The following is a 27,446-nucleotide window of genomic DNA, read 5'->3' as shown; positions in this document are numbered from 1 at the left end:
CTGTATATATTATATATATATATATATATATATATATATATATATATATATATATATATATATATATATATATATGACCATAATTCATATATGTATATATATATGTATATATATATATATATATATATATATATATATATATATGCAAGAAACATCTCATGGATGCACTGGGACACATCTTCAGTGATGTATCCTGGGATCATTGGGTAACCCAGGCAACCCAGCCAGGGTTGATCAAGCCCCGACTTGCGTCCAAGTAGCAAAGTGAACGTCCTGCAAAGCCTCTACAGCCAACCTCTATAGGCTCATAGAAGGTTTTCCAGCCTCTCTCCATGCACTCCTCCACCAGTTCCTCTCATTGGCTTCCTCAATACGCTCTTCCCAGGTCACCGTAAGTTCCAGCATGATCAGATGTTGGATATATATATATATATCAGACATGGGGGACTCAAGTCACATGACTTGACTCGAGTCAGACTCGAGTCACATTTTTTAAGACTTGAGACTTGCTTGATCAACATGTATAAAAGACTCGACTTGACTTTGACTTGCTATTCATGACTTGAGACTTGACTTAGACTTGAGACAAATGACTTGAAATGACTTGACTTTTTATTTTTTTCATAGATATTAAGGAGTTAACTTTACGATTTTAGAAAATCTGCTTAGGTGCTGTTGCATGCGACAGACCAACAGCAAGTGCCAGATCAAATGAGACAGACTGAGGTAGGCTAACTTGCAAATATGGAAGGCTCTACGTTTATACCTAAACATAATAATGTTTGGCTTCACAGATGATGTATCTGACAAGTCAAAGGAGAAATGAACAGCAGTCTGCAAGTGTGCAAAATAGCGACATAACCATCACCACGTTGTTTTTTATCCGAAGTTAGTCGTGTTAAAAACCTAACGTCAAATTTGAGGCATGTTAAGAGTTGGCTTTGAATCTATTATGCTTTTTATTTAACGGCATATTAGGTTCAAATGTGTGAAATGGCAAAATGAAACATTTTCTTGTCTAAGTTTAATCTCGATATATAGCGAAAATGTTGCCAATGTAACCTAAAGTAAGCGCCTCTCTTTCTCCCTCCCTCTTAAACACGTCCCTGTTCCATACGTTACAGCCTAGTAGGCTAACAACAGTAAGTAGGCCTAGCTAACTGACAGCAATCAGCATAGAAAAGCAGTTTATTTCACATGTTTGTGTATAATATGATATAGCATTGACGGTCCTAAACCCTCCTAAAACCCATTGCGCTGTCGCACTTGTCAAAGTTTGGTAGTGACGTCATCGGCAGCGTTTGATTGATTGATTAGTTCACTTTACATTATTGGTAAACTGCAGATGTGACAGGTCAGGACAGGTGTAACTTGAACTGTTTGAATATATTTTCATGGTTTGATGTAGCTTAGGCTACCTAATATTTGAGGCATATTGAAACAATAATAGGCTATTTTATAATAGGTCTACTTGAAAAAGGCCTACATTTATTTTTTATTTGTATACATTTCATCTTATTCTATAAACCGTTCAGATGTAGGCTATTTGGCTTGAATGAATGCAATGTCTATTTGTTTGTTACAAATAAAACTCCAGCAGTTCATAACTAGCCTATTGTAGCTTATTTTAAAATGAAAACATGGGTACATCATCATGAATTTCAATGATTTGGCTATGACTTGATTTGACTTGCTTGACCCAAGCTATGACTTGACTTGACTTGCTTGACCCAAGCTATGACTTGACTTGACTTGCTTGACTGTCACAAAAAATGACTTGGACTTGCTTGAGACTTGCACATGTGTGACTTACTCCCACCTCTGATATATATATACGCATACACCAGAACATTCTCACCCAAGCACATCTCACACATATACATTCATTCCATGTTCTCAATAAATAGCTAGAAACCGTAAACACAGCAGTTATTGCACAGAATCTGATTGCACTGAGGGGGTAAGGGGTGTGTGTGTGTTTTTAAGATTGTATGTATGGATGTGTGTATGATTTCTGTAATATGTTCACAGCTCTGGGGAAGAAGCTGTTCCGTAGTGTATTTGTGCGTTTGCTGGGGGTTCTCAGTGTGCATGAAGGGAGGGTGGTGAACAGGGAGTGTCCAGGGTGTGAGATGTCCTGCCTGATGTTTGTGGCCCGTGTGAGAAGACGGCTTGAGTATAATTCACTCAGGTTTGGTAGGGGGGACCCAATGATCCTCTCGGCCATCTTGACAACCCGCTGCAGGTCCTTTCTTTCTGCTGCTGTGCAGCTGGAGTGCCACACAGTATAGCAGTATGTCACGGTGCTCTCCATTGTGCAGCGGTAGAAGTGTGTCAGAAGTTCCTCCATTATGGTTTGTTTTGTTTTTTCTGTAGTCAATTATTTTTTTTTATTTTGTTTTCTTGGTGTTGAGGTTGAGGTCGTTGTTCTTGCACCAACCGTACAGGGTCTGGACCTCTTCCCTGTAGGCTGTTTCATTGTTATCTGATATGAGTCCCACTATGGTTGTGTCATCTGCAAATTTGATGATGTGTGGGGGGGGCAGTCATGGGTGAAGAGCAAGTCGAGGGCTGGAGCCCTGAGGGACGCTGGTGTATATAATAATGCTAGAGGAGGTGTGATGGCTGATCCTGACACGCTGGGGTCCATTGGTGAGGAAGTCTAATACACTGGCAGAGCAGGTCTCCCAGACCCAATGTTTGCAGTTTGTTGATCAATTTGTCTGGGTTGATGGAGTTGAATGCAGAGCTGTACATGTAGTCAAAGAATAGCATCCTAACATAACTGTTGGGGGTTTCCAGGTGTGTGAGGGCTCTGTACAGTGCTATGGACATGGCATCATCAGTGGATCTGTTGGTCCTGTATGCAAATTGGTGTTGATCGAGGTCAGGAGGGGTGCGGGCCTTAAAGGAGAATTCCGGTGTGATATTGACCTAAAGTGTATTGAAACATGATATTGAGTGTGAACGTATGTCTCATAGCCCATCTCAGCTTGTCCCCAGCACTCCAAAATCTGGTGCTATTTAGCCGATGCTACAAACAATTTCCACAAAAATAATTCAGTGGAAATGCATGGATTCCAGTTTCTTCCAGTAGCAGCAACTGGAATCCATGCATTTCCACTGAATTATTTTTGGAATCTGATTCCTTATCATACTTGTTCATTCTTACTCGTCGCTCGACTTATCGTGACTAAATTCAAGATGGCTGTAAACGCTAAACTTTGTGAAGATACTGTCTGTATAAATCGTCTTGTAAGTAAACTACCAGTGCTTTTTCAAAGTTCTCAGTGTCTCGTTTTAAATGTCAGGGCCCTCGGAAGTCTACCAATGAAGTGTGGAGATACATTGAGCCTCGTAAATGGGTGTAAAACAGTGATTTATTTGCATGGCTAGCCCGATGCCGAAGCACCACTACTGAAAAAGCTGTTGGTAGCATCGGCTAACTAGCGCCAGATTTTGGAGTGCAGGGGACAAGCCTATGTGACGGGTGGGAAAGGGATAAGCTGTTGATGCACCTGGCGTCATTGCGATCAGTTTAGGGAGTCACGTGACGTTTCAGCTCAGGTGACCAGATGTAATGCAGGTAGAATAGTAGGCCTACCTAGCAGTCACTCTTTCTTTTCAAACCAGATGGTGCGTCTAATGCAGTGGTGAGAGCACTGTTTGTCGCGTTTGAACTTTGCCGGCGGTGATCCAACACGAAGCGGATAGTGTTTCAGTCGTCCGGTGCCTGGTCATCATCGGCTGTGGTACATGTAGGGGGCGTCGACATTCAGGAGCAAGTTGTAGCCACTGTTTTCCCCTTATGTAAAACATGACATGTCAGTGGGTTAAAGTTATGCTGTAGGTAGATGTAGCTTTTATACGTGTGTAAAACCACCTCCAAGTTTGTGTTTATTTATTCTTTTGCTGTGTAGGGCGAGGCCTGCTCTTTTCCTTTTATTCCTTTGTCAGCTGGGGCGGGGAGAACACAGAGGGTAGCATACTCTGCTCTGCCTCCAGCCTAGTCAGTGTTGCTGCAGTGAGGCCTGTACTTAGTCTGTGTGTGTAGTGACATTATTTGTTGTGTTGCAGTTTGTAGTGGATTGTTGCGTGTGCGGGGTATATTTGAACTAATTGTAGCACTCCTAGTAGTATATAGCTACCTGTGTGTAGTGATGCTAATTATATTCTTAGGGATAGTATGTAGCTAACTGCTGTGTGAATGTGGCTAGGCCAGTTACATCCTTGCTAGGGTAGGCTATGAAATTGTCCTCTGGATGATTCCATCCTCAGCTGGCACCTCTTTATCCCTCGCCCTTATTGAAGTGATTGTGCCCTCTTTTGGGGTGATTATATTTATTCTGTTTCTTTTCTTATTTGGTAGCAAGCATAGTAGCCTATCTGCAGTGTGTGCACATTGACATAACGCTATGTATATTGTATGTGGAAATATTTAAGAACACTGGTTATGTAACAACTCCTCCTCTACTTCAACTAAAGTATTTATAAATATCTATATATTTCTGCTACAAACAAATCAGACATTAAAGTGCAGTATTTTTGTACACTGGCTACTCCCTCATTCATTCAATTGAATCCCGATAGTGGGGAACACTGGGTTTCCATATTGATCTATTAACTTTGACCCCTAGTGGTGGTGCTAGTGTGGTTAGGTTACACCAAGATGGGCTATGAGACATACGTTCACACTCGGTATCATGTTTCAATACACTTTAGGTCAATAACACACCGGAATTCTCCTTTAATGTGGGCCTTAATGTACCAGTCTCTCAAAGCATTTCATGATCACTGGCGTGAGAGCCACCGGCTGGTAATCATTCAGGCTTGTGATGGCTGAGGTTTTGGGAACAGGGATTATGGTGGCGGTTTTCAGACAGGTAGGGACTGTGGCTTGCTGTAGTGACGGGTTTAAAATGTGTGTGAATACTGAAGCGCATTCCTTCAACGCTCGTCCTAGAACACCATCAGGTCCCGTGGCTTTGTTGCAGTTGATGTTGTGTAGTGCTGTGTTTACCTGGTAGGTCAGAAGAGTGAGTGGCTGATCGCTCTCTGGAGAGGTGGTGCTTGTATGTGGGTCCGGTCCCCTGTTGGAGTTGGAGCTGGAGTCTTCAAAGAGGGCGAAGAAGGTGTTTAGCTGGTCTGGGAAAGAGGGGTCAGTTGAGGTGGGGTTACTGTTGCTCTGTTTGGGGCCGGTAATGTTCCTTACACCCTGCCACATTGCATGGGGGTTGTTTTCATTGAAGTTGTCCTCAATGTGTTGTTTGTATTTCCGCTTTGCAGATATGATGCCTCTAGGTTGACCCTCACCCTCCTGTACTCCTCCCTATCCCCTGATCTCAGCGCTGTGTCCCGGGCTCTGAGCAGCTCCCTCAATCTGTTGTTAAACCAGGGCTTCTGGTTGGGGAGCACTTTAATTTGCTTCTTTGTTGTTGCAATGTCTGTGCAGAAGTTGATGTAGTAGAGGACTGTAGTGGTATGGTGCTCAATGTCTGTATGTTCAAAGAGTAGATAGCACTATCACATCCATCATACATCATCATCTATCATATCACATTCCATTTTGTGCATCATCGTATGAAATTTGCAATGATGTGACTCAACAATCTCTGCCTATAAAGCCTTTAATTGACCACGCTCTGTCTGCCACTCGTTGTCTGTAGCTGATCGAAATTACATAAGCCTAAAGCTTTGATGTAAGGCTATATGTTTAGCCTATTGAATAACTTAATGGTATAGAAGACAAACCATTTTGTAGAAAGATGCATCATCATATGAGATTTGCAATGATGTGACTCAAAAACAGTCTTTGGTAGCATAATTGACACATCGCTCTGTCTGCCACTCGATGTCTAGCTGTGTGGCATTCTGAAACGTCCTTAAACTCCGCTTACCCTCTCTGTCTCTGGTCCTGCGGTGTGCTGTGTGAGAGGAGGAGTGGTTACAGTAGAGGGGAGAAAGCCAATGTGTGCTTCTTTTACCAATATATTTAATGATATCTTTTGCATTACTTATCCAAACAACGTCAACCTTTGCACTGTACTTACTCATGCCCGTAGCAAGACATCTGTCAAGTTTGAAATCAATCAGACTGTTTGACAGATATGCAAGCCTACAGTGCTGTGTGAGAGGGGGAGTGGATACAGTAGAGCGAAGAAAGCCAATGTGTGATTATTTTACCTACATATTTAACAATATCTTTTACATTTCTTATCCAAACAATGTCAAACTTGGCACTGCACTTACTCATGCCCGTAGCAAGACACCGTTTGAAATCAATCAGACCATCGGTTTGACAGATATGCACAGAACACACAGACAAACAGACAGACGTTCTTGTCATTTATAGATAGATTTGAAGCGTCTTTATGAAAAAAACATTTTGGAGACTCATGTGTACCACTAGAGAGAGTCCACATACCACAGTTTGAGAACCACTGGTGTAGGCTACACTCACAAATACATTACATAAACACAGGGGCGCCTGCAGGAATGAATGTAATGGTACACATACCCACCTACCCCCACCCCCTGCGTGCAACAAAACATTAGTTGTAAGAATTTGTCTTTCCCGTTCTTAGGTTTGTGCATTGGTCAGCTAAAAAGTAGCCTACATTGTACTAACAGCCTATCTTTACAACATCTAGGTATGACAGACCTCTCAATATTTAAATAATCTGGATCCATTTAGGATTTCGGAAAATCCTCTGGACATTTACAATAGTTCTCATATTTCAAATATGCGCCAAATATGCAGTCAATATCCAGCCAAAATAATTAATGACACAGGCCTATTTCGCCTAGTGGTAGGCCTACTATGTTTCAATACACAATGGTCAACAGAGGAGCAGCTGGGACTTTTTTAGTGCAGATTTTCCTAATCCAGGCTCAAATTCAGTCCAATTAATTTCATGATTTCAGATACTGCATTTCAGTTAAAACTGAATCAATATGACATTGTCTGATAAGGTAAACTTAGACTACATTATTGAGATTACATGTGGAGTAGCCTACTATTTTTGCCAATTTTGTGACCTAGCCTACTCAAGGACGCAGGATGCTGCTTTAGATGGAGTGTGAATGTGACCTTGATTTTAAAACTTGCCATATTAAGGTAGTTCCTTGTGAAAATGTGCCTGGTTTTAGGAGTGGGATGGCCTAGTCTAAATTACACCTGACTTGTCATACGCTTTGACAGTGCACTGCTCTTTCGTTGATGTTCTGCGCTAATTTGTCTGGGGGAAGGGAACTCACGTTAGCTCCGCCTTGTCTGGCTAGACTTAGCTAGAGAATTGCTGTGCATAGCTGCGACCGAGCGGGTCCTGTGTGAAGATTTCTGCCGCGGTGGAATTCGCCCTTTGTATCACGGTTGACGTTTCACAACACATATTTGGATTGCTCTATGCGACAGGCGATGAGGGAGCAAATAAGAAAGTAAGTAGCTAACTGCTGTGTGATTAGTGTGTCGTGTGTAGCTAACCGATCCGTAGGCGCTATCTTATATGCTCGTAGATCTTGGGGGATGGGGAGGTATGGTGGGGGGGATGGGGAGGTATGGTGGGGGGGAGGGGGATTGCTCTTCACTAACGGTAAGGGTAGGTAGTGCCAGCTGTGGCAGATGTTCTCGGCTGTGAGCGACCCAGCAGGTGTGCCTTGTTACATTGATCCCTTACATCCGCCCATTTTGTCATGGAGAGTTGAAAACCTACGCTTGCAATTCAATGTGTTCTGTGGTCAATCAAGATTATCGGTCGTTGTAGAAACGACGCATCCGCCACCATGTGTTGTGGTGAGCATAACGTTAGCTTGTGGGTTTGATAACCAATTCGTTTGGGTAGTTTATCCCAATGTGTCTCCCGCCAGGATATCCACCACCGTTCTTTGATTTGCGGTCGAATCTGCTGATCACATTGGATCTGCACTGTGGGCTAGGTAGGGCAAGCGACCAACCCAGACTGTTAACGCCCCTCTGATTTTTCATAAAGCGCGCACATATAGACGATTTTATTAATTCGCTGTTGTATCAGTTGTGTCCCAAGACCATTGACACACTCGTTACTATGCCAAAGAATGTGACTCTTATACAAAAACGGACACATAAGTGATAACTGGACACTTGATTGTGGTAGATTTCTTGGATAGAATGGGAAACATAGTCTAACACTAGATACATGAGACCTGGTAATTTATAACAGTCTGCTAAAGTGTTTGTTCATGATCTGAAGGGGATGGGGAACTTGGCCTAATAAAGTAGGCTTACTTTTATGTATCTTGCACAAGTGTAGGCTTGATTAATAGATATAGCCCATATCAACCTTGATACTTGATGCTGAATTAGCTACATGTAGCATCCTTTTGCCAGTAACAAGCCTAGATCAACTGTTTTGATATTTTGCTTTTATTACACTTTACAAGTGTCATTAAATAACTACAAGCATAAAAATATTGGGGGGAAAACACCTATTACATTTCCAAAAGCAAGAAAAAATTTAAAGGCACTTCAAAATGTTTCAAAATAGTTAAAAATACTTCATTTCATGGCTTAGTCACCTATTAGGCTACATTTAACATTTTATCCTAAACAATTGAAATTAGCAAATGCATCACAGTGAGGTCAGCAAGAGTTTGAATAGACTTAAACTGGGGACTAGGACTGAAAGGTAAAATATGTCTAATATTTCCAAACCAAGGTTTGCCAATGGCCCATCCCAATCCACGATTCAGGCTAATGATTCATTAGAAGTACACTATATAGAGCATATCCCACATACATGTAGCAATTCTCACTGAATCATCTCAGCCAGTTTGAGTGATTTTCGATCATTAGAAATATGTGATGGGTGTCCCACTTATCAGTCTGTGTTGAGGTTAAGGCAGTGGGTATGAGCAAGCCTAAGGAACTAACCAGATATCCGTAAACTTCCTACACCAGCTGCAGTCAGGTATCAGGATATTGTTTTGATTTTGTAAAGATGATTCCACCTGACATTGTGCCATGGTTGGATCTGAGTGAGACCCCTGTATTTTCCAGCAGACTCTTCATTTGATGAGCCTGATGTAGCACACGCATAAATAAGCTTTACCTAAATAAGCTCTACACACAAGGGCACAGACACACAAGTCAAGTGATTCTTAAAATAAGTCCACAAAGTAAACCAGCTGTTATTAATGTCTTTAATGTGAAATTGTGGAAACTCACACAGATGCAGCTGATGACGGCATAGTGTGGTTGTATGCACATTCATTTTGACAAGTAATTTTGATATAATGATGAGATAAAATTGCCAGTTAGTTACATTTTAGTAATTTGTATGGTTTATAGTTTAGTTGGTGAGAACTGATAAAATTTTATAGTAAATGAAATGTCATTACATTTCAGTTTTTAGTCATTACATTGGGCGAAAAGGTTCTGTTTCCGGAGATAAAAATAGTATTTATTGATATGACTTGTTTATGGGCATATTCCAGTGGCGGACCGTGCGTTCAGTGGTTAGGCCTTCAATGATGACTATTTTTTGCCAAAAAATTAGCCTGGCTAGCGCCACCACTTCTTAATGAGACGTGGTCTGGGAACCAAACTTTCATTTTCTCGTATTTGAAAACAATGTCCTGATCCGTTTATTGGGTGCCACGGATGTCTATCAAATGCGTCTGTGCATAGCTCATCATCGTCTTGCTTCCCCCTTGTTCTGTGATTGGTCTCCTATCTCAGGCGAAAATTTGCTCCATGGTCTCCACGCTGCCTTAGCAGCGTGAATCAAATCGCGCGCAAGGCAGCATGGGAACACCCAGGCTACCAAAAAAAAATAATAGGGGGGCGTTCCGGGGGGGATACCCCCTGAAGATTTTTTTTTTGCATTTCAGTGTTAAAATGTGCAATTTCCCAGCATTTCACGGTGGGGCCATCCTTAAAAATATTCTTGTTTGCAGTAACAGCCAAAAAAATAAAAAAATGGGTCGATAGGTAGGTCAATATTTTTTTTTTCCAAGATTCAAAGTAAAAAAAAAAAAATACAATTTTGGTCATGGTGATTACGTAGGTATGAATTTAAACAATTGTGCATATTGTGACGTAACTGACTGGGTCCTCAACCCGTGCCTTCAGGCGCATCACTGCAAACCTCAATCTGATGCAGGTTATGTAGACCAGCCTTTCTCAAACTTCTTTGACCTGAGGCCCAGTCATGGCAGACTTTGGGGCCATAGGGCTCATCTACACGTACCCAACCCCACTCCCTCCAAATCAAATTGTCATTATCATTATCACAATCATTATTATGCCTAGATTGTTATACATGCACTTTCACTTAAATATTTTGTGACCTGCACATCAGAGGACTGTTTTAGTAATGTAAGATATAATTAGTTTCATTACTTTTGCATGGTTGCATGATGCTTGCATAAGAAAATAAATACTTCTCAAAACAGCAACAATTATATGGGTGCTATTGTTTTGGGATGTTTCCCTCATGCAAGCATCATACATTGGTATGGAGAAAAAAAATACATGTTTTTTTAATGAAGTTTAATTTGAATGCCTGAATGTAAGGATTCAGGAAACACAATACCAGCTTTTTTGGCGAGCAGATAGGCGTAAATCACTGATCTGTTGATCTTTAACAGATAGTTATATTCAAATTTGACTATACAATACTCAGTGCTATACAGTGTATTATACAGTCTCTGCTCTGTTTCTATGGAAGTTCCAAAAATCAACGTTGTTCTATCAAGTGTCGTTAAACAATTAAATAGCATTCAACAGGTTGAAGCGAAGCTTTGATACCAACGTTATTGATTATTTTCAGTTTCTCTCGCGCAGACGCCTGCATTGAATGAACGCTCATACCACCATTTTATTGTATGGCTACATGTTTAATGGCATCGATAGCAGAAACGTTTGTTTTCTTTTTTTGTCGGCCCGCGGTATCTTCATCAACTTCGCAGCAAATTATCAGACGAAGCACCGGGCCTAATTTCACTCCACGACTCCGCGGACCATCAGTCTCCACTTAGCGGACCCATATTTTGAGAAATACTGAATAGACCACAACCAATTTCAATCAATTCTTCAACACGGTCACCGTTAGACTAGAGGGGAGAAGAGATGGGAAAAGATCTGGGCACACTTCTTCCAGAACTTCGTGCCAAGTAATGAGCGTTGTCGAGATGTTTGTGTGAATGAAACGAAGCGTATAGGCCATAGTGTGACATGCGTAAACCAATGGTGTACAGATGACGCCACAGGGTTTTATTTAAGAGAGCCTACGTTTGTATGTAGGCAATTTATATTCACAATACTAAAATAAATAGTATTTTATTTGTATTGGTTGTTTAGAGTAAAAAAAAAATCGGTCGGTCTTAACGCAAGTTTACACTCGGCAAGTCGGACTAAAAGGGGAAAAAAGATCTTTATTAGGCGAATAGCACCCGGTCATCATCCTTATCAGCAGCAAAGTGATTTACGGGGCAGCCGTGGCCTACTGGTTAGCACTTCGGACCTGTAACCGGACGGTTGCCGGTTCGAACCCCGACCAGTAGGCACGGCTGAAGTGCCCTTGAGCAAGGCACCTAACCCCTCACTGCTCCCCGAGCGCCGCTGTTGATGCAGGCAGCTCACTGCGCCGGGATTAGTGTGTGCTTCACCTCACTGTGTGTACACTGTGTGCTGTGTGTGTTTCACTAATTCACGGATTGGGATAAATGCAGAGACCAAATTTCCCTCACGGGATCAAAAGAGTACACTTAAGTGAATAGGCTGCTAGGCTAGGCTACTTATTTATCACCCATATTCATATTCATGATTACAATCTGCTGCCTGCTACTGTCCGGTGAAGACGTGCAATTTAGTCCATGTCATATTGAAAGTGAACACCAAGTGCGCTCAAGTATGGGTTTGTGCAGACTATTTTGAAATATTTAGGTTGCTTAACTTATTTTCATGACTTGCACGCACATAGGCTATGGCACTGCCACAGGTCTACAATGATGTGTTCATTTAATAGTTTAATCTGACATCAGCAAACTTGCTTCAGACTGTTTGTAGGGCTCTGCTACTTAGCTGTAGCTTTACAGTGCAACTGTTTTAGGTTGTGTTGCTGCTGTGATTACTCAAAAGCTAATGTGGAACTACAGTAGGCTATCCTACAGTGTTTGCCAAACGTATTTATGAGAAAGTGTCTCAACAGAAAATGCCAAGAAAATTTCTCAGCACACCACCATGATATTAAATATAAAAGCCTTGCATTGCCCTATGCTGGTACTACTGCTTGTTGCCTATTTCATAATGTCTGATGGCCACGCCATTGATTTCACCAGTAATGTCCACAAAACACAGATAAATAGTCAGACTAATTAACAGGGCAGGAAACCAAGGCAAATGACAATTTTCACATAGATGCCGATCAAAACAGCTTCACCAAAGCCACATCAACTCACACACAACTTCAAGCTAGCATACAATCTTGTAGCAACGAAGCATTGCGGTTTGCAAGCAGCACAAAAACACTTTTTATATAGAAAGGGGCCAGATTACAAGCATGTATTACAAGTCTATGTTATCAAATAAACATGAAACAAAACTTACCAATTCCTGCATAGGCTACTGACCAGCTACGTGCAGAGCTAGCTGACATTATGTGCATCTTGCTAACATGTAGTCCATGTAACTTAATCAAGGCTTATCAATATATATTTTTTAAACAAAAACGGTCAATATAATGTCCATAGCTATAACCAAAGCCATGTCAGTGTGACATGTACTTTTCCAGTGAATGTCAGTCTGACTGACAGAAGATGCTCACGAAGTTCCTCAAGTCAAATAGATAGCGTCAAAATTTGTGATGAACGGTTCCGGGTATTCTTTTCGAACATTGCAGGCCCAACTGCAGTCAGACCTGCCTTCCTCGCCATAATAGGTCGATTTGATTGGCTAATCAGTCAGATGTAGCCATCAATCAACCCGAATCCAAACATATGATTTATAATGGTTGCTTAGGTACCGAAAACGCAGTGATTCCTTGTGAAGGCCTGATGCGGGCCTTAACAAGGGAAGACATGGGATTGGATAAAAATGTCGCACGCCCTCACTATTTGTTCACACAATCTGTCAATCAAATATAGCGGACAGCGCAGCGGTAGGATATGGTAGTCAAGAACGATCGGGAAGGAGAAGAAGAAGCGAATAATAAATGGTAAAGTAAAATGTTAATAAAGACACTATTATTTTTCATTCGTTTGAAAATAGTTAGGCCTTCAGAGAAGGCCTTGAAGGCCCTGACGGTCCGCCACTGGCATATTCTAGCATGCTCCAGACACGTTACTGTCGATTAATAAGACTTACCTTAACTGATACTTTCAGGAACATTCTGCTGTTAATAAAGTGATATGATAGATAATGTCTGATGCTCAATTGCAACATAAAAACACAAAAGTTGCTTTGGAATATTGTATATCCCCTAGGTCTATTAACATTCAGAATTTTGCTAACCTAAAGCAGGCACAATGGCCCTCATTTCTGAAACAAATGTACTACATAAAACAGGCATAGGACAGGCGTATGCTCATTTCCACACAAAGCATGGCATTTATCAATCAATATCTCAAGTCTCAACTCGTGTACACAAGTTTATGAAGTGGCATAGCACGATGCAGCAGTAAATCGGGGGAGGATTGGAGAGTTTAAGAGTTGAATTCATGGAATATCTTGGACCTAAGACTTTTCCTGCACATTTGTAGCCAACTTGCCGTGAAGTAGCCTGTTATGTTGACACATTTGATGGCTTAGGATAGTCATAGGCCATGGCGCATGACGCATCTCGCGAAAATAAAGTATATTCAACTTAAATCGATATAGTTTCCTGCCACTTTTCTAGCTGTCAAAATGAACAAGGTCAGCTAACTCCGCAACAAGCCCACATTTTGGACAGATGATCCTCACATACAGAATGATATATTTAAAAAAAATCCTGTTAACTGTCCACGTGGTGAAATGAGAAGATGAAAACGGGCTTTTTGAAAATCAAGCCCAATTAAAACAAAATGCAATAATAAAGCAATATGATAATGATAACGACCAAAGTTAATGCATGGACATGACCTTATAATCCATATATAAGTGGAAAAAAAACTCTGATGAATATGTGTCACATACTTTTTGAATGAGAAGCCCTCAAAGGTGATGATGTCTTTTCACATAATGAATTTATAGCCATTTTCAGAGCTTTGCAGAGGGGAAATTACACAACATACGTCTGATCCGATTAGATTTTTTAATTCAACAGGAAAATGTACTTCTATTCACAAAGTTTCACTAATGTGTGTGAAATACCAAAAGAGCCAATACCACGATGCTTAAAATGACTTGAAGTTTCAAAGGGCTGTAGTTTTCCAACAATTAGTTATACAAATATACTATTTAAGATCTATGCATAGATTTGGTCTACAAACACCTGTGAATTTGTTTTGGAGAGGGTCAACTGTCAGCCACTGGGTGATTTGACACGGAATGACCCTATACTTATGTGAGAGGGGAATCAATGTGCTTTGATTTCAACTTGGTAGTTGTAGTCTACGTGATTAGAAAGCATGTCCACTTGTGTGTAGTATCCAAACAATCCAGCTTTTTTGGTTTATAATCCAGTTCTCAAAGGAAAACATAAATTAGATTGTTACTTCTGGAACCTGAGTGAGTTGTGACTCACTGCGCCCATTCATAAATAATACTTCACAAACTTTTTCCTCAACACATGACAAACCATATATCAGAATAAACAGCAGACCTTACAAAGCTACAAAGTAATCCGGTTTTAAATTTGCAGCAATGTCTACATGCATGTCTCCAATTTTGGACTTTAGGTTTCACAATATATTTAAATTGTTCAATACATGATTTCATAACAGGCCAAATACAAAATCAATGTTACAAATATCGCCTAGATATCTGTAAATATTAAAATCAGAGGATATACAGCTGACTAAGAGTTTGTCAAAGTAGCCATAAAGCTGCTGTTGGCAAGATTTTTATGATCATATTCACTGAAACTGACACTATGCTTCGACAGAACTACATAAATCAGCTGGTTTTAGAAAAAACCCCGCACTTCTACCTCCACCTAGAGTCTGTTATTTGTTTTGCAAAAATCTACAGCTCCCGGTTCTTCTGGTCCAATCAGAGCAGGCCTGTGTGAGATCTGACTGTCAATCACAGTTTGGTGTGCACTGACGAGCACAAACTCAATGAGAGGGTTCTCTGTGGTAGTGGGGGAGGGGCATGAGAGTTGTAAACATTCAACATTTTGGCTAATCTCCCCTCAGTCCCCTCAATCTGTCAGACTTGCCAACTGCAACTTTAATGATCACAAAATGCTAAGGATGCATGTAGGCTATTTGAGTTTCTTACGGCTCCCACACAGTTGTGTGCGTTGCAGTGCTGGAGACGCATCCCGTTCACTTTACATGGGGTTATGTCATCTGTTGCCGAACTGAATTGTGGTCCGCTGCGTCACGTTGCTCCCGTCGCTCGCATTGAGAAGTTCAACTTTTGCTGCACCGACGGACGGCACCAGCCAATCAAATTATGAACAAGTGAACAATAGACGGCACCAGCCAATCAAATTACGGTTATACCTTAAGTAATTTGCATAGCTACCGTCGGGAACACCCACTGGCATGCGTTGACAGAACGCAACTGTGTGTGGAAGCCGATAAAGCTGAACTGTGCTTAAATTGTTCAATAGGCCTACATGATTTCCTAATATGCCAAATAGAAAATAAATGTTAAATATAGCCTAGATATCTGTAAATATTAAAATCAGTTCTATGATTTACAGTTCTATGTAATATAATTTTTATGTAGCCTACTGTATAGTTTTTGGTGCTCTGTGGCCTTTGTGCCCCCCACCAAATATGCCCCAAATAAAGGCCAAGGGGCCTTGCCCCTAAAATTATGAAATTCCAAGCCTGGCCTGCAGTATCTTACTAGTCATAGCTAGTCGAGTAAAGAGGGGCACATGTGCTTGAACGTTATAAAAAAGAAAAAGCAGGATTTCAACTCTGAAAATTTCATGGCAACTGTTTTACTTAGCAGCCATAGTATATATACTCTTTTATTGCTCATTCAATGTCCCTAGACATTACCCACCCACTCAACCGCTACTTCTCACCCCTACCCTCTGGCAGGTTTAGAAGCATAAAGTGCAATAAAGCCCGCTTCAGCAGAAGCCTAATCCCCTTAGGAATCCAAACACTCAACAACACAAAGCCCCTCAGATAAATATATGCTGTGCAATAATGTATGTTTTTGTATGTCTTTTATGTAAAAGTCTGTGTCAAATGCCTATGATGTATGTAAGGTGTATGTCTGTATGTGTCATTCATATGTCTGTGATCATGTATGTGCCATCCTGTGCTTGTGACCATGCAGGATGAAAAGCGGGATGGAAAATGTGAAAAAGAATCTCCCTAAGGGGACAACTAATAAACTAACTAACTCTTTTGATCCCGTGAGGGAAATTTGGTCTTTGTATTTATCCCAATCCGTGAATTGGTGAACACACAGTGAGGTGAAGCACACACTAATCCCTAAGCAGTGAGCTGCCTGCTACAGCGCCACTCGGGGAGCAGCGAGGGGTTAGGTGCCTTGCTCAAGGGCACTTCAGCCATTCCTACTGGTCGGCGTTCGAACCGGCAACCCTCCAGTTACAAGTCCTAAGCGCTAACCAATAGGCCATGGCTGCCCCTATAGCCCCTATATAACATATAGCATTATTGACAGTTATAGTTAGTTCTGTCGTAGTGATAATGTTCGTTACCATCCTTACTGCTTTAGACAACATTCTAATATGCCAGTTCTCTCAATATTTAAATAAAATCAGATTTGCCATTAAAACCTTGCCATTAAAACCTTCTCTGTTCCCATTGTGGTAACTTTGAGGACTCATTTACTCATTTAGGCCTATCCACCACAGTATCAACTGAAACTTTCTTCACGAAAAGAAATAGTTCAACTGTCGTTTGTGATGTAGACAGCTAGTGTGACCCCTGATATTATGCATATCCACTTAGGATATCGGAAAAGTCGTGTCTTGACTGAAAATACCTCATATTCTAGGTGGGCCAAATATGCTCCATATTTATAGTGTTGGCCATCGAAACCCTGTGTCGGTGGCACTTAAATCCCCGGCTGTTTTTTTTTTTTCACGAGGCATCACTGCACAGCATACGCCATCTCTAACGTCATGCTCTGATAACTGTATTAGAGCCCTTCATTAGGAAACTAAATTGTTAGACTTATTTAAACACACAGGGCCAGATGTACTAACGTTTTTGCGCCCACTTGAGGCGTATTTGTTTCGCAACGTGCGTGTAAAATCATTGTGAGGTATGTACAAACAGGCTGCAATGATATGTGTAAAAGCGCAAACTGCCTGTCACGGGAGCTGAAAATAGCTAACTGCGTCCAGGGGAAAGTGGGAGTTTAGCGTAAAAAGATGGGAGGGGAAGCGTAAAGAGCGCCTAATTATGTATTCAGCGGTATGTACAAATATTGCTCCTGAAAGCGCACGTCTATCCTGCGCCTAAATACTTCCGCCTTGTAAAAGCAGGTGTTAATCCAAATTGCTGTTCAATGTGTCAATAAGAGAACCTTTCAAAGACAACAAAATCGCTATTTAGAGCACCAGTTTTGTAAGTATTTGTACTATCAAAAGCAACCTTAACTTTCGTTGGCCTTTCGAATGTCTTACTTTCACTTTCACGTCATTCACTTAAACTTTCCTACTTGCTAGATTTGACCAATTTTCCATAGCCTATGTGCACTTTGTTTGAGTAAAACTACTGATCTTCATTATCTCCCTGCTTGTTCTTATCTTATCATGTATGGTATTATTTCATGATTGCTAAACGTTTGATTCTTTTTTATGTTGTCATCAGTTAACTTCATTCAACTGCGCTTGTATGTAGGCTCTGCCATTCAGTTGTGGACGTTTGTAAATTGCGTTTATGGGTGGAGAAAGGCAAAGAAAGGCGCAGTTTACACTAGTTTGATAAATACGACGGAAACTTGGGTCTGACAGCGACTAATCTGACTTCAGTGACTACTTATGGATAGGCCCTGGGTGGGCTCCAGGAACTCCATAGTGTCCCTTTATGTCACTGAGTCTCGTGGTTGGCATATAGTTTCACCTACAAAAGTTGGTTGGGATTTGGACCTCCCTTAGACAAACATAAGTGGAGGGGGGACGTGTGTGTAACTCCTCAAGACAAACTTTCATATGTACACTGCATTACCCACAATCAACAGGAAGTGGGATAATTGGGATTTTGTGAGTTGTGACATATAAACAATTTTGAAGCACTTCTCCTAGACAATTTATCAGCTTCATGGCAAAGTTGGTAAACATGATGTCAAGCCCCACCCACCACATACTGCCAGGCAGGCTGAAATCAATGGTTCCCATGGGTGAAAACAAATTAAATTTGGCACCCATATCATCCCTCACAGTCTCTACTCAGGGACAGAGACTCCATACTGCCCCCTTATGTCATTGAGTTTTGTGGTCTAATTACTAATAGCTAAAAATATTTAGTAGTTTGAATACTTCATATTGATTCTTAAACTATTACACTTTACACATTACTGGGTCATTCTATGCCATCATACAGGTGCCATTTGCGTCCACAACATTTGATGATATGCATAAGGCACAAACTAGTGTGTTTCCTAAAGCTAATAATTCAAGGGTTCTTGTTAACATGATGTTCAAGAAAATGCTATTCTTAGAGGATCACAATATTTTTAACCATTTTTCACAAGTGCATGGCCATTTCCATAGGTACTTTCTGAAGTCTGACCCCCTAAGTTTAGTTTAGTTTAGGTCTGACCCCCTAAGTTCTTTTTCATAGAAAAGTAAACAGAAAAAGTTTAATGTTAATCAATTCAATTTTAGAGGTAACTCAAAGAGGTTGAAATTTCTTATAAATGGGCAAATCGTCGCATTTTTACCATTAAATTATGGCTAGCAGTTGATTCTTCTATCACGTCTCATTGACTAGTTTTGTTCCATTCTTGATAAAAGCTATCAATAAAAACTAAAATGAAGCCAGGTAATTTGTGAATGTTGCCTGGTTATAATAGTACTTCTTTAAACTTTCACTGAAAATGTCTTAACGTTTATCTCATATCATACAGCAGATAGGGGCAGCCTTGGCCCCTATTAGGGTTAGGGCTTCTGTAACATGGCAGCTCACTGCTCCGGGTTAGTGTGTGCTTCACCTCACTGTGTGTTCACTGTGTGCTCTGTGTGTTCACAAATTCAAGGATGGGATCAATGCAGAGACTAGGGTTGGGACGGTATGGATGTTTTCTTACCGCGGTTGGAAAGCAAGAAATTACAGTTTCGCGGTACATGACCTGAAAGAAATAAGCAGTTTATCAACAAGGCTATCACGATTTTAGAACTGTTACATTCATGACGCTTAAAGGAATTATCCAGAGTAAAATGCACTTTAGATCAATTTACGGATGATTGGGAGTACATACGTTGAGTTGACATCAAAATCATGTCATTCGGATGTGTTTTGAGAAAGTTCGATTTTACCGTTTTTAGTCAAAACTCGTTAGCCTGGAAATGACCCGGGCATGTCATTTTGCCGCTACACAACGCTATTTTTATACCTCTAATACAGTTCCAAACAACATTACACTTACGTGGTAGTGTGTAGAGGGTCCCTAAAGCCAAACCGAAGTATCCCGAGGTCTTTATGTGGTCGGATAGAGAGTCCAGAATGAATTTCATCAAGCCAGTACCTTTCCTGAAATGTTGCTGCTGCAGTTGCCATCTTTTTATAAAAATAGCGTTTTGTAGCGGTGAAATGTTGTTGTCGGTGCTCCGCGATGTTAGGTGCTGGACCTCCTCCCTGCAGGCTGTCTCATTATTGTTGCTGATGAGTGCAATCACCGTCTGCAAACTTGGACAATGGTGTTAGAGCCATGTACAGGTATGCAGTCGTAGGTGAAGAGGGAGTAAAGGAGGGCTCAGCACACGCCTGTGTTCAGGGTGAGGGTTGAGTGGGTGAGGTTATCTAATCTAACAGACTGCGGTCTGTTGGTTAGGAAGTCCAGAATATAGTTTCAGAGGGAGGTATTAATGTCCAGTTCACTGAGTTTGGTGATCAGTTTGGAGGGGATAATGGTGTTGAATGCTGAACTGAAGTCAATGAACAGCATTCTCACATAGGTGTTGCTATTGTCAAGGAGGGACAGGGCAGAGTGAATTGCCGTAAAGATGGCATCCTCTGTGCTCCTGTTCTGGCAAATTCTGTTGAAGCACTCTATACTGCAAACAAAATCTACCTCTGGGTACAAATAAAGTAACTTGAACTTGCACTAGTTATAAAGTTATTAATCTAGCTATTAATTCATAGAACATTCAATCATTTTACTAACACAAAGGTTATGAAGAAATATGGGTAACACTTTATAGTAAAGGTACATGAATTATCATGAATTCATGCATGAATTAATTCATGATTTATACATTACTTCCTTTATCCTTTATATCCTATTAATCATCAGGAATTGACATGAATTCATATACTCTCATTCATGATGACCTCATGTATGAACAACACATCAACTAAAGCATTAGGTGTGATGGGTATATCATTGTGATTTATGATTTCTTAAGCATGATCATCATGATTACATGAATTTTAGGATAATTGCTCATGCATTCATCATGTCTGTGGCCCCTCAACTAAAGTAGTGAATAATGACATGTGTTTAGAGAACTCCAAAGTTATGAGAATTTTAACAGTGATGACCACATTTTTGGCAGAAAAATAAAGTCATGATCATGGTTAATACATCATAATTCATAATGATGTGCCCATCGTACCTAATACTTTAGTAATGTGTTCATGTATGAGGTCACAAATGACAAACTATGGACTCAGTAAATTCCTGATGATTAATTAGATATTAATGAATGAAGTAAGGCCATCCTTAAAAATATTTTCGTTTGCCGTAACCCGACCGACCCTGTCAATTTAGAACCGACCCAAATATTTATTTTTTTCCCCCTTTTAGTCCGACCGACTTGCCGGTTGTAAACTTGCGTTAATACCGACCGATTGTTTTTTTTTTACTCTAAACAACCAATACAAATGCAATAAAATAATATTTCTTTTAGTAGGCCCAAGTATTGTGAATATAACTTGCCTACATGCAAACGTGGCTCACTTAAAAAAAACCTGTGGCGTCATCTCTACACCATTGGTTTGACGCAGAGGTGGGACCAAGTCACTGTTTGGCAAGTCACAAGTAAGTCCCAAGTTTTAGCACTCAAGTCCAAGTCAAGTCCCAAGTAAATACAGAGAAGGGCAAGTCGAGTCCAAGTCCAAGTCTCATCAAAGCCAAGTCGAGTCCAAGTCCAAGTCCCAATCTTTTTCAAGTCCTGAACAAGTCATCAGGTACTCTTCACTTAATAATGGCATTATTAGACTATCGATCATAATTTTAACACTTCCATCTAATCCACAGATTTTTTTTTTATAAATACAGATTAAAATATGTTCGATGTTTCTGTCTTGAAATCTTTTACGATATATGCATGCGCATACAATATACACATGTGCATACCTGAGTAATCTGTACAAAACGGATAGCTACATGACAAATAAAAATATTGTTTTTCCAAATTTCGGAGCCCACTGTAAGGATGAGTAATAATTTGACTGATGGCATTTCACTGCGCTAGGCCACAGATTTGCCTGCAAACAATTTATTAGGCTGTCTGCCAGTGGCGACTCATAAGGGAAGCCAAGGTCAACACTTTTATATTATTTAAAAGATAATAATGACACAGTAATTTTGTTTTAAAGTATTCATTTCTTAAGAAATACTACACATGTGATGCTGTTTATCTCATTTGTAAATGGTGCACTGTCACTTTAAGCCCATTGTGTGCCACTGTCCACACATTCTCATAATGATCTTTTTTACCAGCTCCATTCCTATGGCTAGTCCACAAACTCAAACATTGTTTGTGCCACATGAATAGCACAATATTAACAATGATAAGCATTATATTAAGTTGGCACAAACAGCTTTCATTCCTTTGGAAATAGATGCATGTATGACATGATGCTTGCTTGACATTTTCTGTTTGCAATTAAATGTGAATTATGAGCCTGGTAGCCAGTAGCCACCTAGCTAGCTGAGTGGAATGCGTTTCAATCGGCATATCAATGTGCTTCATGTAAACAAATTATTGAATAGGCCTACTTCAGGACTCACCATTTCCATTAAACAAAGGCAAAGACAACTCTTCATATTCTTGTCCACTTTCCAAATTACAGTGAGTGCAGCCTATGTCATAGTGACCTGGATCTCATAGTTTATAACAGTAGTGAGAACCGGATAAATCCGCAATTTCCCCTAATCTCGTATTTGTTGCCTTCATGATTTCCTTTTATACGTTTCTTATATTTAAAAGAAAATATCAATCATCATCAACAATGACAAGCCAGCTGGAACCTGCCACTCGTTTTCTCTCCCTCTCGTGCGTGCTTAGATGGGGTTCTCAATTAAATGGAGTAGGCTAGCATAAGTTCAAGTTGGATCTTAATGGAGAGGACTCGAAAAGTATCATCTTTATGTAACATGCTGTTGGTGCATTTTGACATTGTAAACGTTCTCTAACAAGAGTGCAAATCAGTTTGCAGTAAAGCTACTAGTTATTAGCTAAATGTTGGTCGTTTCTCTGTCTCTTGGTGCCCTACACACAGTGCGTAACGCATGTGGGGGTAGCGGCAGCACTGAACTGTGCTTTGGACTGGCCGCTTGTCTCCGCTATTTTTTTTTTTTTTAGTCGCGGAGGGAAAACATCTCTGGGGTGACTGGTCCACGATCAGGAAATTTAGTTTTTGACTCGAGACATGTCAAGTCGTCACAAGTCAAAGAGGCAAAGTCCGAGTCAAGTCTCGAGTGAATAGTATTCAAGTCCAAGTCGAGTCGCAAGTCATGCCGAATTTTATCAAGTCAAGTCTGAAGTCATTAAAATCATGACTCGAGTCTGACTCGAGTCCAAGTCATGTGACTCGAGTCCACATGTCTGGTTTGACGCATGTCACACTATGGCCTACGCTTCGTTTCATTCACACAAACTGATAACGCTTTTACTTGGCACGAAGTTCTGGAAGAACTGTGGGCAGATCTTTTCTCATCCCTTCTCCCCCTAGTCTAGCGGTGACCGTGTCGGAGTATTGAAATTGGTTGTGGTCTATTCAGCATTTCTCAAAATATGGGTCCGCAACATGGAGACTGCTGGTCCGCGGAGTCGTGGAGTGAAATTAGGCCCGGTGCTTCATCTGATAATTTGCTACGCAGTTGATCAAGAAACCGCGGATCGACGAAAAAAGAAAACAAACGTTTCTGCTATCGATGTCATTAAACATGGAGCCCTACAATTAAGTGGTGGTATGAGCATTCATTCAATGCGCGTCTGCGCGAGGGAAACTGAAACTAATCGATAACGCTGGTATCAAAGCTCCGCTTCAACCTGTTGGAAGGCTATTTATTTATTTAACGAAACTTAATAGAACGATGTTGTTTTTTGGAACTTCCTTAGAAACAGAGCAGAGACTGTATACACTGTATAGCATTGAGTATTGTATAGTCAAATTTCAAAATAACGTGGCCAAGAGCTATTGTAGCCTTCTTTCTGGGTACATGTAGATGAGCCCTATGACCCAAAAGTCTGCCATGACCGGGCCTCAGGTCAAAGAAGTTTGAGAAAGGCTGGTCTATATAACCTGCATCAGAATGAGGTTTGCAATGGTGCGCCTGAAGGCACTGGTTGAAGACCCAGTCAGTTACGTCACAATATGCACATTTGTGTAAATTCATTCCTACGTAATCACCATGACCAAAATTGAACTTTTTTTTTTACTTTGAATCTTGAAAAAAAAAAAATATTGACCTACCTACCGACCCATTTTTTTTTTTGTTTGGCTGTTACTGCAAACAAAAATATTTTTAAGGATGGCCTAATACATAAATCATGAATTACTTCATGTACCCTTACCGTAAAGTGTTACCGAAATGGGTAAAGGCCTGTGTAACTTAATCCGAGACTACATACATTACCAACCTAATTCGCTTCAATTATGTAAAATGTAATGTAAATCAGGTTTTATGGCCAAGTATACTTGGGTATACAAGGAATTTGTCTCTGCATGTATCCCATCCGTGAATTAGTGAACACACAGGTCACACGTTGAAGCACACATTAACCTGGAGCAGTGAGCTGCCTTGCTACAGTGATGCCCGGAGAGCAGTGAGGGGTTAGGTGCCTTGCTCAAGGGCACTTCAGCCGTGGATGTGGGCATGGAAGACTAGTGCTCAACCTTTCCACCACCCACATATTTCCTACTGGTCAGGGATTGAACCGGCAACCCTTTGGTTTCAAGCCCGAAGACCTAACCAGTAGGCCACAATTAAACTTTACATTTCATCACTACACATCTTTCTTGACCCTCAAAAAACATAAGTCTCATTCGTCAAATACTGTGTGCCTGCTCAGTTATAACATTTTAACAATTACATTTTTCAAAGTTTTTTTCAGGTAATTAACATAGGCATAATACTAGATTTTTTTTTTTTCACAGCCTGTATCCTTGATCTGTTGGCCAAGGGAGATTTCTGTGAACAATATGAATTAATTTACATGGTATAATGACATCCGCCCAATGAAAGTGCCCAAAATCGCCATTTTGGCAACCATTTTGTTTATGCTAAGATGGTCATAAACTCAAAATTCAGCTTGGGAACAGGGCTAGTTGGATTCAGCACACCTTAATTATGTTAAAAAAGTCCTGTTCCCAACTTTTACTAAAAAATGCCTCTAGGAAGCACATATCTTAAAAATATCACCTGTCTATAAAGTGCATTTTACTCCGGATAATTCCTTTAATGCTAATGTTACAAAAGTTGGCCACTGCAAGTTTCAATGGCTGCGTCAGGTTGTAACAAAGGTAGGTCCTAGGCAGTGTTGGGGTCGTTACTCAAAAAAAGTAATGCATTACAAGTTACTCGTTACTTCTTTAAATTGTAATGAAATTACTTTACTCGTTAGTTATTTTGGAAAGTAACATGTTACTTGTTATCGTTACTTTACTTTTGAGTTGGTCTCTAACCAGGGTGCAACATTCAAAGAGTTAGGCAACATTGTTAATATTCGCAATTTCAGATTCGGCATTGGTCAGCTAAAAGTAGCCTAGTAGGCCTACTTTCACTAACAATAGCCTATATTAATTTTGTCACCTGCTAAATTTACCTTTTGTTTACTTTTATTTTACTGTTATGTGTGTGTGCTTTAACATCAGTAAAGCTTTGGGCTTCATTCAGCGTTTTGTTCTTCCATTGGAAATGACTCTTCTACATTTACTGAATTTTGAATTGTAATGCGTTACCTTACTTGGTTACCCAATAAAGTAGCAAAATTACAGTAACGCCTTACTTTGTAATGCGTTACTCCCAACACTAGCCTAGGCCTACATGTCGTTGTTAAGTTACTAGAACATATTTTTTAATTATTTTTCAACTTTCATGGAGTAAACATGTATGACTCCTTTCTGGCCATATCACATAGAAGAAAGTTGTATTTGATAACCACTCAAATCAATCTAACCATTGAAATCACCATTAACGGTGGCTTTCTTAATCTATTTCAATAATTTTACAACGTTTCTAATACATTAGTATATTTTTTTTACACTGTAGGAATCACATACTACAACATATATTCATACCAACACAATCAATTTGTGACTACAGAGTTTTATTTTAGCATGGGTTTCCTCCGTAAAAGAGACCTGCATGTAACTTCACAGCTTGCGGTTAAAATCCTTAAATTCACGGACCAGTTTTGGCTTTATTTTTTTGGCAAAAACCGTCGCTCTTAACAGCCGCCAGTCTTTGAGAAGACGTGAAATATCCCCTGGAATTTTGTTTTTTTTATATTACACCTGCCAGGGAATCCGTATTATGTGGGTAAGCTACTGCCTAGCAGGTAAATCACGTTTAAATGGCTATAGCCTACATTTAAAACAATTTATTAGCTAGAAATGGTGCCACATGTCTACATTCAATGCTATTTAAGCCACTTAGAAAGTTTGTTTAGATCCAGTGATTCTGCCGTCATGGAAACGCTACGTCAGACTTCGGTACTCTTTTGAGTCTATATTTTCTCCAAAACTCATAAAACTTTGCAGATAATGTTTTTTCAACAAATATAACATATTCAGGAGGCAGAGACATTGAACCCCAAACTGTAAATGAAATTGAGTGCACTGATGAGTAGAACAGTGCTATGCTGTATGCCAGCAGTGAGGGGTTAGGTGCACAAGGGCACTTCAGCCGTGCCTACTGGTCAGGGTTCGAACCGGCAACCCTCCGGTTACAAGTCCGAAGTGCTAACCAGTAGGCCACGGCTGCCCCAATGCCTCATGGTTCAGTTGCAAATCTCTCTCTTCTTGCATCATAGAATGGCAAAAAACCTTACATAGCATTGAAAATAGCAGTTTAAAAGTAAACTCAAATTAGTTAGAATAATAGTAATATACTTGATATAATAACAATAGCAATACTAATGACAATAATAATAGCAAGTCTTCATAACAATAAACATTACAAACTATGACAATGTAAAATTAACTATCTATCTATTTGTCTTTTCTCCTCAGCCACCAGACACAGACAACAAGCTGGGATCATCCCCAAATGACCGAACTCTACCAGTCTTTAGGTCAGCAACTCAGTATTTTTTTGTGTGTGTTGATTGTGGATCTGTCAGTGCATTAAATAATAGTTTCCTCGAGCTTGATGATGTATGTTAGTGTAACATCTGTAGACACTAACATAACATATCATAAATTTAAATTTGCAAGCATTTATTGGCATGCAATTTGGTGTCATTGACTTTCATCTTGGAGCTGTATACTGCCTTTTGAAATAGGATACAAGGTAGACACTAGCACTACTAAGACAATGCATTACATTTCTGCATTAAATATCTGTTTCAAGAAAACAGAAAAATATGAATCATATTTGGCTTCAAAACTCCTGTTATGCTTACATTAAAGGTATAGTCTGCGATTCTAATTAAATACATGTGAAATTCAATGAAATGCTCTTCATGCTAGATGTCTGCAAATGATGGATTTTCCATTCCCTCTCTTGCAAGATTCAATCCCACTCCCGCAAAATTATGTAAACATTTGTCCACATGTGTTCTAACAACCAGGCAAGATGGATCCAGCAATACAAGAGTTTAAAAATAAATTGTTGAAAAGGTTACAATTGTGTACACATTATGTCAAGGATAAATGAGTAGATCCACATGTCTCCAAATGTCTGAACCTGCGGTACCTCTAGTACTGAGCAG

The 27,446-nt window shown here is 40.1% G+C and overlaps 1 protein-coding gene across 11 annotated transcripts in view; it reads left to right on the top strand.

Annotated features, from left to right (window-relative positions):
* Positions 1–27,446, top strand: part of dmd (dystrophin) — a 481,347-nt gene that overhangs the window by 378,066 nt on the left and 75,835 nt on the right. For 10 of the 11 annotated variants that reach the window (XM_042077917.1, XM_042077916.1, XM_042077914.1 and 7 more), the window contains one exon: positions 26,746–26,807. In XM_042077917.1, the coding sequence (XP_041933851.1) occupies positions 26,746–26,807 (62 nt within the window). Of the gene's footprint in view, positions 1–7,273; positions 7,438–26,745; positions 26,808–27,446 lie in introns of those variants that run through there. The other variant, XM_042077924.1, reaches the window with a different exon arrangement.

Source organism: Alosa sapidissima, chromosome 22 (genome assembly GCF_018492685.1).
Source record: "Alosa sapidissima isolate fAloSap1 chromosome 22, fAloSap1.pri, whole genome shotgun sequence".
NCBI classification, from domain to species: Eukaryota; Metazoa; Chordata; class Actinopteri; order Clupeiformes; family Clupeidae; genus Alosa; species Alosa sapidissima.
The sequence above is the reverse complement of the archived record's forward strand: the minus strand, read 5'-3'. Positions and strand labels throughout refer to the sequence as shown.